We start from the raw sequence: 21,753 nt of genomic DNA, 5'->3' as shown, positions 1-21,753 counted from the left end.
ATGCGGGGCCCCAGACAGAGCCCAGGAGCTCTATTACTCATCTTGCAGTGAGTGGCAGCCTGCGGGGGCTGAAACCCTTTCAGAAAATGAATCACACGTAGAACGTCTACATTCAGGAGTTCTAGTTGTAATAATGATGGCATGGATCTGCCTTCCAGAGCCCCCTGCACGCTCAGGAACCTAGGGCTCCTCAGAACATCACTTTAAAAAGACAGAAATAGCAAGAGCAAGAAACCTGTGAGCATTTGCACCGTAAAAACTGCCAGGGTGAATTATAATGTCTCTGCTGACCACATACAACCATTAAGGAAGCCGTTATAAACTAGAAAAGGGACACTCTCACCTGTTTCAGAATAATCTTATTTTACCTTTATGTAAAGCCTATACCACAGTATTCAGCTTTTTTTCCTATTAAAAACAAATATAGAGTCCAGCTGGTGTGGCTCAGTGGTTGAGCGTTGACCTATGAATCAGGAGGTCACGGTTCGATTCCCTATCAGGGCACATGCCCTAGTTGCAGGCTTGATCCCCAGTAAGGGGCGTGCAGGAGGCAGCCAATCAATGATTCTCTCTTATCACTGATGTTTTTCTCTCTCTCCCTCTTCTTTCCTCTCTGAAATCAATAATATATTTAAAAATAAAACCAAATATAGAAATAGAGTGATATAAATACCAGTAGAGACAGCATGCGACAGGAGAATCAAAGCAGTTTATCACCAATAAATGGTTGATACATATCAGAGTTTAGGTCTAGCCGTTTCTATGCAGAAAGTAAAGCTCTAATCAGAATTTCTCCCCGTTAGGAGGTCGTCCTTACCTTTCGATCTCGGCTCTCTGGCTGGGGTTGGTGATGGCCGCAATGTACTGCATGATGTACTTACTGGCTTCGGTTTTACCAGCTCCACTCTCCCCTGGGGAAAATTGTGACAGGCTTAAGCAAGCTCATTTTTAATGGGATAATTTAAAATTGTGGTGTTAGTTATTTAAAATCCCTATGTTTCACTGTTTGCCTCTTTTTTGGAGTTTTGTCATCCTGTCTTGATGTGGTATTGGTTGTAGCCATTTTGAAAAAAAAAAAAAATAAGACTATTGTAGAAGTAACAAATAGATTACAAATCAAGATGTATTCAGTAAAAAAATTATGAGCTAAGATGTGATAAACTAATTCCTTAGACTAGTCTTAGCCCTTCGCAGTGATTCTTGTCTCGTAGAAAAAAAGTAAGTTAGTGATTCAAACAGTAGCCACAGCTAAATGAATATTACCTTTTTTCTATAACAGTATTTCCTTTCATCTTACTGGGGACAAAATAATTCTTTCAGAAAATGAAAATTAGAGCAATTTTGGTAAAAAACAACAACAACAGGCAGCAATCAAGCTTCAGACACATGGCATCACAGAAAAAGCATGACAACTGTTAAAAGGGGGAAGAAAAGGTCAATTTTGAGTTATCTACCCCTAATTTTTAAATGTTTATGCCTTCTGACCCCAAAATTCTACCCGTAGAAATTTATACTGTGGAAATAATAAACTACTAATATAGTAATAATCATCATACTTTTCAAAAGGCTTTTTGCTGGCTACATATCATAGCTAAAATCTGAAAATAATATGCCCACAGGGGAAATAAACTATGATTCGGTAGACTACTACACAATTGTCAGAGAATGCCCTCTTTCTATAGTACTCTAATGAAAAGATGTCCATTATATATTGTTAAGTGAAAAAACAAGGTATTAATAGCAGCTATCACATAATTCTATGATGGTGCATTTACGACATAATTATATATGCATGTGTAACTATACGTATTTGTACATGAAAGAAAAGGTATAAAAGGATAAACACTATTTATTGTTCACAGTGTTACTGCTTGAAATTATTCTTTTTTTTGGGGGGGAGGAGGGATTCTAAGGGAAGGGACTTTTTATGTTCACTTAATACAATCAGACAATACTGCTTACCATAGTTTATTTTCACAAAATGTAGTCCTAGGCTATCATTCTCTAACTCTGAACTCTTCTGACCCTGGATAGTCTCCTCTCTGAAGTAGAAACACAACTGCTTTACCTACCACTCAGAGCTGTTTCGATAATCAAAACGGAATAAAGATCATAAAAGTGTTTTTAAAAGTATAAAAGCCACTCATGCAAAATGTGAGGTGCCATTAGCACCACAAGAAGTTTCCGCAGTTTGGGGGAGGCCCTCCTGGGTCGGTGGGCAGGTATTTTCCTGCATGAGATTCCGTGAAGAGTCAGCTCCACTCCTTGGGCCTTTGGGGTCCATCTCCCTCCTGGTGGAGCACCCCCAGCTCTCTGAGCCTATTTCGGGGGCCCCTCAACACTAGCTCCCATTCACCACTCTGACTGAGCTCAATCTTCCATTCTTGGTCCCAGGATTTCATTTTCTCGGTTTCACTCAGTCACTACCTAAAGTAACTTTTGTTACGATTTGTCCAGTACTTTTATGTGTTTGAGATGGAAGGAATTACCTTGGCAGCTCAAAAACTGTCTAGAGGTCCATCCAAACGTAACATGTATTTTGTAAATGAACCAAGACTAGAGGCGGTCGGAAATGATATAAATAACTTAGTATGTTCATCACATTTTTTTCCTTCAAAAAATTGCTTACGTTTCTAACTTCAAAAAAAGACCTAATGAAACACTTGGATCCTTGAGTACCTAATAAATGAAATACAGTCCAACCTTGGCAGTACAGGGGACCCCCTCCCTAAAATACCTGATATCACAATGCAAGTGTCTTTGGATCGCCTCTTCATGGCCTTGTAGGCAGCGTCGGCAATGGCAAACAGGTGCGGTGGCCTCTCGTACAGCTCCCGTCCTTTGTACTGCTCAATCGTCTCCCTCCCATAGATGTTCAGCGACTTGTAGGGATTTACAGAAACGACAACTTCTCCGATGAATGTGTAGATGCGCCCCTTTTCAAACCTGTGCAGAAGTAAAAGAAAAGGAAGACAAAGCTGTGGTTACACAGAGATGCTATTTCTTTTTTCTGTGCGTCTCTCCTCTCCTCTCCACAGGCACAGAGTTTCTGAACTGCCGTCTCCTTGGTTCTGAGTGTACAGTTTAGATATGACCGTTTGAGGCTGGGCTGAGATGCTGCTGCTGGGAAGGCCCAGGAGGGGTCAGAAGCCCAGAAAGAATCTAATTCGGTGGGGGGCGGGGGATTCCCAATTTCCAAAATAGAGAAGGCACAGTAAGAAGGAGGTGGGGGTGGGGGGGGGGGAGGACACACAGTTGAAGACAACCTAAGAGTTCTAGGAAGAAAAATTAAGTTAAACCAGGTCTTGCATCAACTGAACCAGATTTTCAATTATACAGAAAAAGGTCCAACTACGTGTATTTCTTTTCCCTCTTGAAACCCTACTCAAATGTCAGAAAAGGGATAAAAACAGTGAATCCATAACAGAGAGGATGGCAGAGGAGACGCTTCTGGCATAAGTCAAATCCATTTTTTGAACGACTGCCTAAAATCCCATGGGGTAGATAGATCATTATTTATTTAACCATCCCCCTTCCTTCATGCTATTTTGAGTAACACCATAGAAAATACTCTTGACACAAAACCTTACAAATCAGCCCTAGCTGGTTTGGCTCAGGGGATAGAGTGTCAGCCTGCAGACTGAAGGGTCCTGGGTTCGATTATGATCAAGGCACATGCCTGGGTTGTGGGCTCCATCCCTAGTAGGAGGAGTGCAGGAGGCAGCCAATCAATGATTCTCTCTCATCACTGATGTTTCTATCTCTCTCTCCCTCTCCCTTTCTCTCTGAAATCAATAAAAATATATTAAAAAACAAACAAACAAACAAACAAACAAACAAGAAAAACCTTACGAATCAGTGCTTTCATTCCCATGGGACAGATCACCAGAATGGGATAACTGGTTGTAAGGTATATGGATTGTCAAAAGTTTTTATAATATGATCCCACCTTCCTATATAATAAAAGCAAAAATGTCCCCTCGATGGGGAGGTGTCTGGGAGTTTGACCAGGGGGCAGGGCTGGCCGGGGAAAGGGAGGGAGGCCCTGGCTGGCAGCTGGCAGCTGGCAGCTGCTGGGGACTCTACCAGTGAATGGATTTCAGGCACTGGACCTCTAGTTTTACCATAAAAGGCTAAAAAGCCACCCCATGTATGATTGGTATATGTAACTGCACATAGATATATTTTATACACGATTACATAAGCATGGGAAAATATGGAAGACTGCATGCTATGTCTTATGTATCCTTTATATCAATGGTCGCCAACTGGTAATCCGCGGACCACTGGTGGTCCGTGAGGTCAGAAAGGTTGGCGACCGCGGCTTTATATATATAACAGGGTAAGGAGGAGGAAGGCCACGTGGGCAGCTGGAAGGAAGCCATAGGAACAAAGAACAAAAGAGTGAAAAACAAAAACCAATGCCTAGCCTATGTGCCTATATTTACAAAGAAAAAATTTAAAATTTAGAAAACCCAGACATAGTCACTATGTACCTATCAACTCACACATATAAACATATATGAGCCAGAGCTAGGCCGACACCCACATGGACAAGTGGTTGCCACCATCATATTCCACCTGCCGAGAGCCACAGGCAGACACACAGGTCACTTCCGAGAGCAGCATGCAGGGAGCGCCACAAGGGGCCGGACGCTGACCTGGACAGCAGCCGTGTCTCCAACACGCGTGCTGTGGGGCCAGTGCAGCAGGGCAAGAACTAAGCCTTTGGGACCACAAGGCCAAAAAGCACCTTCAACTTCCTTCGCAGGGCAGCGAAGGCTGTGGCTATAAATAGGAGTGGAAACAAATAGATGTTGGTAATGTCAACAGTAAATTAAAAACCAAGATTTTTATCAAGTGGTTGGTGTATATTTAAATAGGAGCTATGAACCAGCCAGGGTTTTCTGTGCCTTTTTCTGCAGCGGTTTTCCTGTGCATGCACCAACTGTGAGCACGTCTAAGGGTGGCTGCAAGCCCTCTGCATCTGGGTCTGAATGCTCACATTGCACACTTCGTCACCGTGAGACCTCGGGAGAGCTACTTAGCCTCCCGGTGTTCCAGCTTCTTCATCTGTGAGATGGTGATAATTACACCCCTCGCCCCTTGGCATTGTGCAAGGACTTTAAAAAAGAGGCAATTAATTTTATGTTCCCAATTATATTATGCAGGAAGGAGATTTTTAATAAATGCTTTCGTTTTATTATCATTGCTACTTAAATCACAGCGATCCCTACACACAAGGAATTAATTCGGTGATCATAAATCGCTTGCGTCAATAAACTAGCGGCTAGTCACAAGCAAAATGTCCACACAACTCATGTTCAAAGACACACAAAAGTAATAAAAAGCGAAGGCTCACTACCCAGCCTTTCTAGCTTAACCTTCAAATTTGCATGACATGCTCAACAGCTGTCTTCAAGGATAAGAATTTAAAAAAACACAAACAGGATTCTTTTAGTTTTACAAAACACTGTCCACACAGGAAAAAAGGGAGAAAGAAAAGAAAAGAAAAGAAGAGAGAGATGAGAGAGAGAGAGAGAGAGAGAGAGAGAGAGAGAGAGAGAGAGAGAGAGAAAAGAAAAGAGAAGAGAAGGATATTAGAAAAAATTACCTCATGAGTCTGGAATTTGGTGACTAAGAGGTACAGCAAATAACACATGAGATTAGAATGTTCTAAGAGTCCAGGTCTGTCTAATCATGTACTTTCTCCAAAATTCATTTTATTTCAAATTAAATGATTTTGTTCATCAAACGTTCTAGGTGACATTGAAAACACACGAACAGAACGATCACAGGCATAATTATTAATTTGAAGAGAGAGAGTCAAGGGTTCATCCAAATACGATATTAAATACAATGCTTCAGCCCCTTACAAAACATCCCAGGCTTATCTTATTTGAAACCATGGTTATCAAAGACGAAATTTTAATTTGCTTAGGCTGAAATCCACCGCTAGAGGGTGCCAGCAGACACATGAACACCAATCCGAGATTCAATTTGCTCTGGAAAGCCTTGGGAGATGAAGTCAGCTTCCCGGAGGTAATGTGGTCACCTGCCTGGTTTGCTTACAGCGGGAAATGCGGTAAGGATCCCAGATGACACATGGGAAGATGCCACCTCTTACAAGAGACCAAGATCAACCAGACACTGGGGCCTGACTCTGGGAACTAAGAAAAGAAAAAGTACAGGGAAGTACTGCCAATAGATAATAACAGTAGAGTATGAAAGGTAAGATAATGAAAGCATGACCTGCCATGGCCAAGATGACCGCAACACATTCCCTTTCAAGGAGGAGCCCTAAGGAGAAGCATGTGAACTCCACAGCAGAGTACAAGGCCTTTTGTGTTCCGGCCTCAGGTTCTCTTCACGTGACTCTCCTAATTACCCACCAACACCTCCCCATCTCCTTTCTCCACCAAGCTCACCTCCACATTAATAAGCTGCTTACAGTTCCCACGAGCGCCAGGACTTCACGGTTTGCTCCTGGGGTTCATTCTGTCCTTTCCCCACCTGGTCTCTTCTTCCCCCCGCTGCTTGGCAGGTTCTCACTTCTTCAAAAGCCTCCGCATCAGCTCCTCTAAGAAGCCGGTCTTGATACCCCATCTCGAACGCCAGGACCCCATCTCAACCACCAGGATGACGGTATTTGCTCTGTTCAGACATTTTCTTTAGAATTCCCCAAAGAGTTCAAATAAGCCTAACAGCAGCCACTGGATTTCTTTAAGAAGTTCAAAACTATTTATTGAATGGGCCAGCTGTTTTCCACTGGCTTCTGAATGAAAAACAACGAGGTTCCAAAAAGGCTTTGAATTAATGAGTGGCAATGGAGAAAATGTAAGAATGCCTCCGGAGGAGGACAACAGTCTTTTTGTACAAGAATTTGGAAACATTTATTTAAACAACAGCAACGAAGGACTCTATTTCCAGGAGTAAAGAGAGCACTGACAGCCCAGGGTGTGACCTGGCCACGGAGAAATGTGAACAATCTGCAGTGGATACTCGTAACCGGCCTCTTGTACGGAGCAGGGAACTGTATGACACTTTGGAACATTTCTGGAAAACTAACAAAAACAGGGTGTTCCCCAAAATATGTACACACACTGTAACAGCTGAGAGCTCAATTTTGAAAAGGAAATGTATTTTAATAAACGCTGCCTTTATAATTATTCAAAATGTGTGTGTACATTTTTGGGGGGCACCCTGTATATGAGGTTGGCTGGTAGCTCCTAACGCTGCTGAACAAAGTGGTGAATGTAATGGATGAGGTTGGGGATTCAAATCCCCAGCTCCAGTGCCACAAAATGACCTGAAAGCGTTTGCGGGTGCCGTGAAGGAGAGAGCCTGGTCTCCCACACCCGGGACTGAGATCCCCCGGCGAGCACAGCGCCTCCTGTTGGGCTGCAGTGAGAAGGACACAGCAATCACTGCTGTAGTGCTTACCCAACAGCATAGACCCTGAGTCCAATCAGGAGGAAACCTCAGACAAACCTACACTGAAGCACATGCTACAAAATAACTGAAAAGTTTTGCAGTCAAGAAAACAGAGAAAGGCTGAATAATATTCCAGATTATAAGTCAGAGACATAACTGTAAGCGCAAGGCCCGCTCCAAGGAAGTTTCTTGTGGTATTCTTGCCAATTTTTCAGTACATTTGAAATTGTATCAGAATTAAAAGTTGTTCATAAAAATGCAATTTCTAAGCTTCTTTATACAGCAGGATTGAAATTTTATTGACCTTGAATAGACAATACAGACTCAGTAATAGATTCAAAAGATATAAATGAAGAGCTAGCGACAAGTGTTGCATCTTTTTCCCAGCTTCCCTCATCACTTTCCTGTGAACTCTTCTAGAAGTAGTTTATTCACACACACACAAATGCACACATACTGTTTTTTACACAAGTGAACTTTTTCTCTAATTAAAATAGATATCTAGGTTTAAAATTTACGTATTTTTTATTTCCTATAAATAGAGAAGAGTTTCATTTTTTTTATGCCTGCAATAGTATTTAATTTCATATCATATAATATAAACAATCCTTAATGGATAAACAGTTAGGCTGCAAACAATGTTTTGGTACTAGGAACAATGCAACTATAATATAATGGCATATATTCTTTATATATGTATATGTATATGTATATGTATATGTATATGCATATGTATCTGTAGTACATGTTTTGACACTTGAAGTTGCTGGTTCAAAGGGTATGTGTAATTTAAACTTAGGAATGACTGTCATATTATTCTCCAAAGAGGTTGCCGCAATTGAAACTTCCACCGATGACGTGTGAGTTTCTGTTTCCTGGGTGTGGGTTTTTTAGCCAACGCTGCTGGCCCATGTCGAAAGGGCACCCTATATTGCAGTTTTACTTTCAAAGTACAGGGAACTTTGACCCCTTTCTTTCCCGAGGCAACGACCTTTTGCAATGTTCATGAGCAAACTGCCAAGTTTCAATTCGGTTCAGTTCACCTTCCCTGGTTCTTAGACGAGGACCTCTGCCAAGGGTGAAAGCATCGTGCTTCTACTGCTTCTGGCAAAATCATGGTCTCCACGGGACGGACTCAACCTGCTTCACCCCCTTTGTGAGGCCGCACGTCGCTGAGCTGGGCGGGGACTGTGTGTCAGAGGGATTAGGAGCGTCCGCGTCCCACAGCCCCGCGGCGCCGGGTTTGAATCCTGGCTCTGCTAGTTACTGATTGTGTATATTCATAAACATCTGAGTAACTAACTAATAAGTGCCAGGCACGAGGCCAAGAGCCCGAGTTACAGAGAAGAATAAATTGCATTATTGTACTCAAAGGTCTGCATAAACAGTGCCGTGTAGTTCAAATTTCACATGATAGATGGTTTAAAACTTACATATTTTTTATTTATCATTCTCCTCTTACACCCCCCCCCGCCCCCCCCGTCCCCCCCGCCCCCCACACACACCATAACACTGTTTCGGAAAAGATTTAAGATAACAACAAAGATAGAAAGGATGCTATGGAATCTTAAGAGAAAGGATACCTCACCCAGCTTTAGAAGTGGGAGGACTGATTCAAAGCCGGCATCCTAAAATAGAAGTTACTTTGACATCTGAACTAGTTCTGTGACTACACAGTCTCCATATAGGTAGCTCTGGGCACTCCTCAAGAACACCTAGAGAGGACACTTTATTTTGACTTTTTTTTTTTTTAACATACTGAATCTTGGAAGAGAATGCTGGGGAAACACCCTCCCTGTGGAGCACATGGGTATCCCTGGCCCCTCCCAGCAGGGGACAGAAAGGGAGCCTTAAGAAGTGCCCCTCACCCCCTGACTGCAGCCAGCACGAACTAGCTCTGTGACTGTGTGTACGTTACTTCACCTTTCTGGGGCCCCCTTCTCTTTTTTTTAGACTTACTTCTCAATCACAGTGGGCATGCAATGTTATATTAGTGCCAGGCGTACCCCCTTCTGTGCCCCGCTCTCTTCATCAGCAGGGCAGTAGGGGCAGCGACCTCACAGCACCGTCCTAGGAAATGAGGTACCCCACGCGCTGGGACGCTCAGCACACTGCCGGCGCGTGGTAAGAGGGCAGTCAACGAAGTCCTGTCCTCATGCTGAGCAACACTGCGGGCTGCCTGAACGGCGGGAGGTGTCTTCCCACGCGCAGGCCCCTGGTCCAGCGCGCTGCCTCTGGGCTGTGCTGTTTATCCTCACAGCCAGGGTCGCTTCTGTCATCACGATGAATCACGGGCCCCGCTTGGCATCGTGTCGGGCAAGTGTTCTAGCGGTTCCTAAGGACCCCCTAAAGCCAACAGCCCCTCCACAGGACGTAGGAAACCAGTGAGGGCACCGGCGGTGGTTTCACTGACTTCCTGAGCTCAGGTCTTGGTTTCCTTCTCGAGACCAACATCTCTTCACGTGGGCAGCACGAAAGGCATTAACCAGAACGCGTGGTCAGCAGACGCCCGGCTGAAGGTAGTTGACATTTTGTTTGTATGTTTGTAAATGGGGGGAAAATGTATTTCTGGTAAATACATTTTAAGATAATGATTGCTTTTTCAAAACACATTTCTGTTACTTTACTAAGGCATGCCTTGTAGAAACATATTCACTCTAAATGTGTTGACTGCTGTCTTTCATTTTATGTGTGTTCCTTTGTTCATTCATTCAATACATAGCTACTCGGGCCCATGTTCCAAGCCCTGTGTGTGCTGGGAGCCATAGGGAGAGGAGGGACAGGCAAGCGCTGTCTCCGCCACAATGCAAGGTAACGAGAGGGACAGACACTCAACAAGAGGTGAAGGGACGTGCACCCCACGGCGGGTGGGAGGGGACCAGTGTCTGAGGAACCGGAGGACAATGGGACTGCTCCACAGCACAGACAACAAGATGTGTGCGGGGAGAGGGTGGAATGTGCATCAGGCCTTGCAGGGGGTTTGGCCTTGATTCCAAGGGCAGAATTGTTGTTTTTTATTATTGATTTCAGAGAGGAAGGGAGAAGAGATAGAAACATCAATGACGAGAATCCTTGATTGGCTGCCTCCTGCACGCCTCACATTGGGGATTGAGCTTGCAACCCAGGCATGTGCCCTGACCAGGAATCGAACTGTGACCTCCTGGTTCATGGCTCAACCACTGAGCCATGCCAGCTGGGCCAAGGGCAGTGTTTTAAGAACTGATCACAGTGGCTTTTTTGTAAGCCCCCTCTGACCGCAGGGTGGGAAGGATGGAGGGCCTGGTGACAGAGCAGAGAGGAGGCTACGTAGGCGTTGGTCCCAGGATGGGCAGACTGCTGCGTGGGCTGGGATGGAGCAGTGGGGATGGAGCAGTGGGCTGGCTTTAAGAGAGGAAGCAGAATTGATCAGTCTGGATAACTTGCGGGATGTGAGAGGCGAGAAAGAGGGCGGTGTCAGGGCTTCTCACAGGAGCCACGGAGCAGGCCACGGAGCTGTGTACGGAGGACAGGGACAGGAGAAGAAGAGCAGAATTTTAGGAGGTGGCCGTGGTTTGGACAGGCTGTGTTGAGTCGCAATTACCTGAGAGCTACCCAGTCAAGATGTCTTTCACTCCTCTTCCTCTCACAATCGAATGAAACCCGATCCCTTGGACACAAAAGGAAAACCACCCAGGACAGCAAACACAGGGAGGGCAACCAATAATAAGCACCAGGCAAGGCGGCAAATGCTGCAGGGTGACAACATGCAACGGAAAAGCAAGAAAAGCATCTTAAAGCGGTAGGACACATACCGGGGTTCTATTTTAAATTTTTTTAGTAACTAAATTGGATCATGTCAAGTCACTTGGTGACTCCACATTCCTGTTGTAAGAAAACAGTAGAAACAACACAACCCTTTCTCCCCCATAAAGACTCTGTACTAAGGTCCTAGGCAATTTGGTTAATAACAAATAAATAAATCCTATATAATAAAAGCCTAATATGCAAATCAACCGAACGGCAGAATGACCTGTGGAACGACCTATAACATGCACTGACCACCAGGGGGCAGATGCCCAACGCAGGAGCTGCCCCTAGCCTGCAGGCCCCAGGCCAGCCAAGGTGGGTGCCAGCGGGGGCTCCCCAATTGCCCCGCTGGTCACCCCGCAGAGGAAGGCGACCAGCAGTGGCGGCATGGGGCGGGGCCGGCCAGTGAGCAGGCGGCACAGGTCAGCTACAGCACGGCGGGTGCCAGTGGGGGGCCCCCCCGATCACCCCACCGGGCGCCCCACAGATCGGCCCTGATTGCTGCCAGGCCTTAGGGACCCCATCCATGCACAAATTTCGTGCACTGGGCCTCTAGTAAATACATTAAAGGCTAGCTCTCAGAATACTGTCTAAATCATTCTCTTGACTATGAAAGATACTTTTACCAACTCATTCACTTGGCAAGAGGAAACAGAACATTTTATAGTAATATGTCAATGAAAACGAGACAATCCTCAATGACACAAAGTAATCTGTCACGTGTAGCACAGCAAACCATGCCCACAGATAAGCAGGATGGGTTGACATCTGTGAACACATGGCTTTTCAGGTTTTGTCGGCCGGAGCGTCTGAAAAGGGTCCAAATTTCAAGTCTGTCACTACGAGGGGAAGGATATTGGGAAATCTCACAGGGCACTCAGTCAGCCAATCACCTTACAATGCACAGTCTCCACGACTGCTGGTGTGAGGACATTTCCACGCTGGGCAGAGGATCACTGTGAGGTCAGAGCACCTGCCACTTCAACCCCGGGAATCCTGAAATGGTTCGGCTTTGATCGTGCAAGAAAAGCTGTCCTTTCCATGAGATTATAAGAGGTTTATAGCGTACCAATCCCATACCACGGGATGCAAATGGTTTTGACCATCCTTTGCCACCCTACAGCTTTTAAACACTGTTTATCCGACTGATCAATTTGGCTAAAATCCTAACGGAGGAAATGCAGGGATCAATGAACTGGACTGCAAGGAAGCCACTAGAAGGGCCTGTAAGAGTCCTAAGAAACTACAGACCCTCAGGCCAATAGACGGACATTTAAATACTCATATGCCATTAAAGTGAGTAGCAAACAAACACACCACAAGCAAGATGTTATATATTTTACACTGTTAGCCTATGAATAAATCACAACAGCATTATCGATCGCCAAAATGCCGAGTGCCTAATAACGACAGGCAGGAAGAGTTAGACCAAAACATAAGAATGAAACTTTCCTATTAATAACATGACACTCTATTTTCTCTTCTGATGCACAACTAATAAATATAATTTCTTCAACCTGGGGCTCAAGTTATACATTTATTCCTTCCCATCCATTTCATTTAAAAGAGGACTTCTATTACAGTAACCGTTTGGCTAGTAGGCATGCCTAGGGGAGTAGTTAACTGGAATTTGCCTTAACCAAGGAGTTAGCCTATTTATAAATCAACTAGTAGCCCTGCGCATGAATCCAGTACTCGCCAGTAGCTCGCTGCCACCCTCCAGTAGCTCTCTGCCCGCTGCCTTGCCCTCCTATAGCTCCCTCCGCCCCCCTCCCCTCCCCATAGCTTGCTGCCCTGCCCCCTCCTGTAGCTCTCTGCCGCCCACCTGTAGCTCACTGTCCCAACCTCCTGCTGATCCTTGATCTGGTCGTTACGTGGTCAGTTGTTACGCTTCACGGAGTAACGACCATTTGCATATTACATCTTTATTATATAGGATACTGCCCAGGAAGATGCAGGATACTTGGATCTAAGTCAGAAAACCCTTTGGCAGGAATGCACAATTATGTGAATTGATAACAATATGCATTTTAAATAATACTATAAACCATTTATACTATTGTACCGAACACTCTTTTTAAAAAACAAACAAACAAACAATCTCACAGATATCTGAGGACTGAAAATAAAAAGGATAAACTTAGGAAGATTCTTAGCCCATCCCACCCTCACATTCATACCCATAGGAAGCCTCTTCACCTTACACTGTCCTCAGGCATTCCACGCCCTGGCGCTCTCTGGGTGACCTAACAGGTACACACCGTCCCTTTTTAACAACTATGCCTAATTCAGTAAATGACCGAAAGTCTAATCAGCCCACTACATCACTTTTTCATAACATGTGACGGCTCTGATGTATTTAGAGCCAGGTTTTTCCAGGTGTTATTGAATCTACTCAGTTTTGGGTACAAACTGAGTAGTCGTCGTGGCTGGAGACACCGAAGAGAAATAATCGCTTAAGTAGTCCGTGAACGAGTTATTTCCATTTCAGTTACTGTGACAACACCTGTGTTAAGTTCAATAAACAAAGACACACTGTACTGATATGTACTGTGCACATACTGTGCCAAGAACTACCTCAGCTGTTTTTCACGTATGTTGCTAATTATGTTTGTTAACTATTAATAGAAATCCTTCCAAAACCTCCTTTTGTTGGCATCATACACCCAGTTACAGGTAAGAAGAAAATTACCATACATTCAACCAATCACCTAATTATCGTCTCTGCTTGGAGAAGTCTGAATGGCAAAGCCATGCTTCCCACTGACTGGCCTGGAAGAGAGATCTATTTCCACCACAGAACGGATTGTGTAAGAGGAGGGGAAACCCTGAATGTTTCACAGATGCACCAAAGTTATGTGGTTCGGCTATTGTTTCTGTTGGGCCACCATAGAGTTGAGCAGGGGATTTTAAAACCAGCAAAAATATTTATTGAATGACTGACTGACGGGCCAGCAATGTTGTCAGCAGCTCTCCTTGGCTCTGCTTGTCAGACGTCTGTAACACCCATTAAGGCCACATTTCCTCTGTAAAGCATTTTTTTTTAAAAATAACATTCCTTGTGTCTAAGGTAGAGAGAGGGGTTAACTTCTTTTCTCCTATCAGCAGTGTAGAATCTATGTCATTTAGGTGGCCTTGCCTTTGGACTGTGGACAGTAGCCCTGGGGAGGGAGGGAGGTTAAACTGGCACACTCAGTATTCCAGCTGGGAGTGTCTGCAGGCCCCGAGCCCTTCTCAGGGCCGGTGGCAATACTGTCTCATCTCTGAGGTCCACGACCCCTAAAGGGAATTTCAGAACATCAGACGGCATCCCCAAGTGACACACTAAATGCTGCTGAGAAAAGGGTGACGCTGCTAAGTTACTAAAAATCAAATAGGTGAAGGCACGAGGACATGATTCCATTCTTGCTTTAACTAGCCTGGGAACGGACACTTTTGGGTCTTCCAGTGCATCGATACCCGGAGGCCTGTAAATACTAGAGATAATACAGGAAAGATTCTTCAGGTGAAGACCTTGGGAAAGAAGGTTTCCCTGCACAGACCACCTGGCAGCCATTACCCAGACAGACCACGGGATTTCTGGAAGAGAACCACCTCAGACCAAAGCAGAGGCTAAGATCGCAGGACTGATTCGTCTAAAAAATGTACTGTTCATGATAAGAACTCTCAACGTTTTCTTCGGGACACCGGGCAGTGTTTACCGATCTGCAAATCCTAAGGCCCTTGGATAAAATTTTGCCATTTCTAATTTCAGCTAAAGCCTCCTAACTCTTCTATGCTCACCTGACACTGCTCATGGGGGCCCCTCAACAATGGCTGTTTGTTTTGGTGTCGAGTTTTTATAGTAAAAAGAAGGCAGCTGAATTGGGAGGGATTTAAAGAGGATAGAAAAGGTGAAAGACATCAACTATTCCACACTGCAGAGAGTTTTCATTTAAAATGAATTTTTATTGATATTTAGAGAGAGAAGGGAGAGGGAGAGAAACATAACAGACTGACTGCCTCCTGCACACCTCCTACTGGGGATCTAGCCCAAAACCTGGGCGTGTGCCCTGACCAGGAATTGAATCAGTAACCTTTTGGTGCACGGGTTAGGGTGGGAGCTTTCATTTTTAAATGATATTTGAGATGCTGCATTTTACAGCTTATTCCTATATTGTAATTGCGTTTCCTAAGAAATGGTGAGCCATATTTCTTTTTAATTTATTATTACTCATTCCTAGTACAACGCTGTGGGATCCAAGGGAATATTTACTAAAGGAGGAGGGACCTGGAACCATTAAGAGACTCATTAGATTAAAAAATAATAATAGTAATAAAAATAAAACACACACAAAAAAACCCTCAAAGTATTAAATGGGCCCATATTCAATTTCAAAAAAAATCAACACATTCCAAAGACAAACATGATAATCTACCACTCTTCATTATCCAGTCAGTCCTCCACTTGTGAAAATAACGAAGTGTGGTCTGTGCTCAGGAATACCAGACACCAGGAAGTGAACTAAGAGAATAAGAATGTGGTGGCAAAGAAAAGAGTCAAAAACTAAAAACAGATCAAATACATCAGGAAATGGAAAAAACAAATAATTTTCCCTAATTTTTTTTTTGTAGTTCCTAAAGCAGAAATTAAATCATTTTTATTGCTAGATCAAACCGAGAAAGGAATGTAAGTAGATAGGTTGCCAATTTAAGAAAATACTCTAATATTTATCTTTTGTTTACGTGTCACCCCAACGACGATGATTGTGAATCCAGAGCTCCATAGACCAAGAAGAAAAGTGTCAGCTGCCCTCAGAAAGTAGCTGTCCTCTAGCTCGGCCCTGCTCATTTTAGCAGCAAGCAGTTTCTCTACACTCCACCTGTCTGGTGATATTACATCTCAAAAAGTAAGACGAAATAAGCCTACTTATAAATCCCAAATCTTTACTAAGGTTCCATTGTCCTCTGTGAATAAGAATGGAAACTAACCTGTGTCATTAAATAGCTAAAACTATTAATATTCTTATTTTATAATTTCAGGAAATACTTTGTCTCAAATTTTTGCTTATAATTTGTCTAAGTTTAAAAAGTCAAGGATTTGGCCAGCGTGGCCAGCACGTCTGGCAGATCTGGGGCCGAGGATTCTGCTGGCTCAGTCCACTTGTGTGGCGGGGCCAGGGTCAGGATTGCACTGGTGCCGCTGGGGGTGTCCGGCAGGGTAGCGGGCGAGGAGGTGGCCCATGCAGTGGGGAAATCAGTTCCATACAAGGAGACTGAGAACATGAGCGGATGTGCTGAGGATGACGGGAGGCAGGCTTCTCACTACTGCAGAAGGACATGGCAGCTACGGGAGGGATATCAGTATGAACTTGTGGTGTTTAATATAAATAGACAAAGGAAGAGAAACACCCATACATGCGTGTGTGTGCATGTGTGCGTGTGCGCATTTCCCCCACGCCCCCAGCTCTGTTTGCTGACAGTCTACAAGCAGTAACACACCGGGAGCAACAACCACACCTACTACCCAGGTCTTGCTTTCCACATCCCACACCAAGGCTTTTTGGAGAGATGGCTGATTTCATCACTGGGACAGGGAAGGCCCAAGATGAGCCTGGACTGGTAGTGAGCCAGAAAGGAAGGAAGTTCTCAAAGATTGACAGGGACATGGCAGACGGATACCACAGCTAGACCAAAGGGACTTGCGCTCTCCAAACCCGGGACAAGTAGGTCTGCTTATCTGGGAAAACACGGAGAATGAACGTCACTGTCCACGAGTATTTCTCTCTGTCCTTCGTAGGTGTGTGGACCACAGCTTTTACCTTCTAGCTGCCAAGAGACGCAGACCACAGATCAGACCAAAGCATGGGGTTAGACTGGCATAAAGCCATCACCACAAATGCACAGACAGCTCAGATCTGTGCTCTGTTGACAATATGGTGCTTTTAAAAAACATCTAATATGCAGATGCCTACACATCAGCAAATACCTATACACGTTGCTAATACAGCCCTTCTCTGGATACAGTGAGGCAATGCATTTATTTATGCTCTGAGCGCGTACTTATGTCGGGGTACTCGCAATCAGATGCCGAGACAAATGGTTTTGGTTATTAATGCATACAAAAAAATATTTTTCTAAGTTGTATCCTTAATGTCTACTAGAAGAAAACATTTTTTTCCCCCTGAAAAATAATTTGTAAGACATGGTATCAATTAGGTTGGCTTTAAATACTCCCTTTCCTCAAATTCTGACTAAAAGATTAATCACTTGGGGAGGGAAAAAAAAAAAATCTTTCTCACTGTTGACAATCTGTGGTATCAATAATAACATTAAATGTAAATGGATTAAATGCACCAATCAAAAGACATAGGGTAGCTGAATGGATAAGAAAATATGACCCATATATTTGCTGTCTACAAGAGACCCACCTTAGAGCAAAAGATTCACACAGACTGAGAGTGAAGGGATGGAAAAACATTTTTCAGGCAAATGGAAATGAGAAAAAAGCTGGGGTTGCGATACTTATATCAGATAAAATAGACCTCAAAGTAAAGGCCATAATAAGAGATAAGGAAGGCCACTACATAATACTAAAGGGAGCAATCCAGCAAGAAGATATAACTCTGGTAAACATTTATGCACCTAATGCAGGAGCGCCCAAATACATAAAAAATCTCCTGGAAGATATCAAGGGAGAGATCGACATCAATACAATCATAGTAGGGGACTTTAATACACCACTGACATCAATGGATAAATCCTCTGGACAAAAAATTATCAAAGGAACAGCAATTCTAAATGACACACTAGATCAGATGGACTTAATTGACATCTTCAGAGTATTTCACCCCAAAGCCATGGAATATACATTCTTCTCAAGTGCACATGGGACATTCTCAAAAATAGACCACATTTTGGGTAACAAGCAAAGTCTCCCCAAATTCAAAAAGATTGAAATCATATCAAGCATTTTCTCAGACCATAATGGCATAATATTAGAAATAAACTACAATAAAAACATTCATAAAAATTCAAACACTTGGAAACTGAATAGCATGCTACTAAACAATGATTGGGTTATCAATGAGATCAAAGAAGAAATTAAAAACATCCTGGAAATGAATGACAATGAAAACACAACATTGCAAATCCTATGGGACACAATGAAAGCAGTCCTGAGAGGGAAGTGTATAGCTCTACAGGCCTATCTCAAAAAACAAGAAAAAATGCTAATAGATCATCTAACTCAACAACTCAAAGAATTAGAAAGGGAGCAACAAGAAAAGCCCACAGTGAGCAGAAGAAAGGAAATAATAAAGATCAGAGCAGAAATGAATGACATAGAGACCAAAAAAACAATACACAAGATCAACAAAACCAAGAGCTGGTTCTTTGAAAGGATAAACAAGATTGATGAACCTCTAGCCAGGCTCACCAAGAAGCAAAGAGAGAGGACCCAAATAAACAAAATCAGAAATGAAAGAGGTGAAATAACAACAGACCCCAAAGAAATTCAAAGGATTGTCAAAAAATACTATGAACAACTCTATTCCAACAAACTAGACAACCTGGAGGAAATGGACACATTCCTAGAAAAACACAACCTTCCAAAACTTACTCAGGAAGAGACTAAAAATCTCAATAGGTTGATAACTATGGAAGAAATTGAAGCAGTCATCAAAAAACTTCCAGCAAACAAAAGTCCAGGTCCAGACGGGTTCACAGGGGAGTTTTACAAAACATTCAAGGAAGAGCTAAAACCTATCCTCCTCAGACTATTCCAGAAAATTCAAGAAGAAGGGATACTCCCAAGCTCCTTCTATGAAGCCAGCATCACCCTAATACCAAAACCAGATAAAGATAACACAATGAAAGAGAATTACAGGCCAATATTCCTCATGAACATAAATGCCAAAGTCCTCAACAAAATTCTAGCAAATCGAATCCAGCAGTACATCAGAAAGATCATACACCATGACCAAGTAGGATTTATCCCAGGGATGCAAGGATGGTACAATATTTGCAAATCAATAAACGTGATACAACACATAAACAAATTGAGAGATAAAAACCATATAGTTATATCAATTGATGCAGAAAAAGCATTTGACATAATCCAACACCCTTTCTTGATAAAAACTCTCAGCAAGATGGGAATAGAGGGATCATACCTCAACATAATAAAAGCCATATATGACAAACCCACAGCCAACATCATACTCAATGGGCAAAAACTAAAACCATTTCCCCTAAGAACGGGAACAAGACAGGGATGCCCACTCTCACCACTCCTATTCAACATAGTGTTGGAAATACTAGCCATTGCAATCAGACAAGAAGAAGAAATAAAAGGCATCCAAATTGGAAAAGAAGAAGTAAAACTGTCCTTATTTGCAGATGACATGATACTGTACATAGAAAACCCTAAAGACTCCATCAAAAAATTATTAGACTTAATAAATGAATTTGGCAGAGTAGCAGGATACAAAATAAACGCTAAGAAATCTATGGCATTTATATACACCAATAATGATCTTACAGAAAGAGAGACTAAAAAAGCAATCCCATTTACCATCGCACCAAAAAAATTAAGATACCTAGGAATAAACTTAACTAAGGAGGTAAAAGACCTATACACAGAAAACTATACAACACTGAAAAAACAGATAGAGGAAGACATAAACAGATGGAGGAACATACTATGTTCATGGATTGGTAGAATCAACATCATCAAAATGTCCATACTACCCAAAGCAATCTATACTTTCAATGCACTTCCCATTAAAATTCCAATGGCATACTTCACAGACCTAGAACGAACTTTTCAAAAATTCATCTGGAATAAAAAAAGACCCCGAATAGCTACAGCAATCCTGAGAAAGAAGAATAAAGTAGGAGGGATCTCAATACCAGATTTCAAGCTATATTACAAGGCCACTGTTCTCAAAACTGCCTGGTATTGGCACAAGAACAGACATATAGACCAATGGAATAGAATAGAGAACCCAGAAATCGATCCAAATCGCTATGCTCAATTAATATTTGATAAAGGAGGCATGAACATACAATGGAGTCAAGACAGTCTCTTCAATAAATGGTGTTGGGAAAATTGGACAGATACATGCAAAAAAATGAAACTAGACCACCAACTTACACCATACACAAAAATAAACTCAAAATGGATCAAGGACTTAAACATAAGACAGGAAACCATAAAAATACTAGAGGAATCTACAGGCAGAAAAATCTCTGACATATGCCAAAAGAACTTCTTCGCTGATACTGCTCCTAGGGCAATGGAAGCTAAAGAGAAAATAAACAAATGGGATTACATCAAAATAAAAAGCTTTTGCACAGCAACAGAAACCATCAATAAAACAACAAGAAAGCCCACTGCATGGGAGAACATATTTGCCAATGATGTCAACGATAAGGGTTTAATCTCCAACATTTACAGGGAACTCATGCAGCTTAACAAAAAGAAGATAAACAACCCAATCAAAAAATGGGCAACTGATCTAAATAGAAACTTTTCGAAAGAAGACAGAAGGAAGGCCAAGAGACATATGAAAACCTGCTCTAAATCACTAATCATCAGAGAGATGCAAGTCAAAACAACAATGCAGTACCATCTCACACCTGTCAGAATGGCCATTATCAACAAGTCAACAAATGACAAGTGCTGGAGAGGATGTGGCGAAAAAGGAACCCTCGTGCACTGCTGGTGGGAATGCAGACTGGTGCAGCCACTGTGGAGAACAGTATGGAGTTTCCTTAAAAAACTAAAAATAGAACTCCCATTTGACCCAGTGATCCCTCTTCTAGGAATATATCCTAAGAAACTGGAAACATCAATCAGAAAGGATATATGCACCCGTATGTTCATAGCAGCACAATTCACCATAGCTAAGATTTGGAAACAGCCTAAGTGCCCATCAGCAGATGAATGGATTAAAAAACTGTGGTACATCTACACAATGGAGTACTATGCTGCGGTAAAAAAGAAGGAGCTCTTGCCATTTACAACAATATGGATGGAGATGGAGAACATAATGCTTAGTGAAATAAGCCAGGCAGAGAAAGATAAATATCACATGATCTCACTCATTTGTGGAATATAATGAACAACATAAACTGATGGGGGGAAAATAGATCCAGAAACAGAGAAACATCAATCAGATTGTCAAACCTCAGGGAAGAAATTGTGAGGTAACCAGAAACCCAAGAATGCACGAGAACGCCTTTCCAGCCATGCTAGCAATCATCAGATGTAAGGTAATTTTACCCGGGACAAGAGGGTAAGTATTTTGGACTTATGCTCCTGACTCTTCATGGGTAAGACCACTCATATAGGCTGATCCCCTGACTAACGTAGTCACCAATAATACCAAACACCTTGGTTATCCAGGAGGTCCATGGGGGGGAGGGGCAAGAAAGTATAAATACACAGGGGTCTCCACCCAGCTTCCCTTTTGTATGACACAAAATCAAAACAATGCCCCTTTGTGTGTAAAATTAAAGAGAGGTTTCTGGCTTGTGTGGACACCAAAG

The 21,753-nt window shown here is 42.9% G+C and overlaps 1 protein-coding gene across 2 annotated transcripts in view; it reads right to left on the bottom strand.

The window, feature by feature from the left end:
- The window catches only part of MYO1D (myosin ID), a 273,970-nt gene that overhangs the window by 179,152 nt on the left and 73,065 nt on the right, over positions 1-21,753 (bottom strand). For both annotated transcript variants that reach the window (XM_008147767.3, XM_054708874.1), the window contains exons 2-3: positions 2,738-2,946; positions 818-911 (exon numbers count right to left, since the gene is read on the bottom strand). In XM_008147767.3, coding sequence (XP_008145989.2) covers positions 818-911; positions 2,738-2,946 — 303 coding nt within the window. The remainder of the gene's footprint in view (positions 1-817; positions 912-2,737; positions 2,947-21,753) is intronic.

The sequence above is a fragment of the Eptesicus fuscus genome, chromosome 20, assembly GCF_027574615.1.
Source record: "Eptesicus fuscus isolate TK198812 chromosome 20, DD_ASM_mEF_20220401, whole genome shotgun sequence".
Lineage (NCBI taxonomy): Eukaryota > Metazoa > Chordata > Mammalia > Chiroptera > Vespertilionidae > Eptesicus > Eptesicus fuscus.
This window is presented reverse-complemented; position numbering and strand designations above follow the sequence as displayed.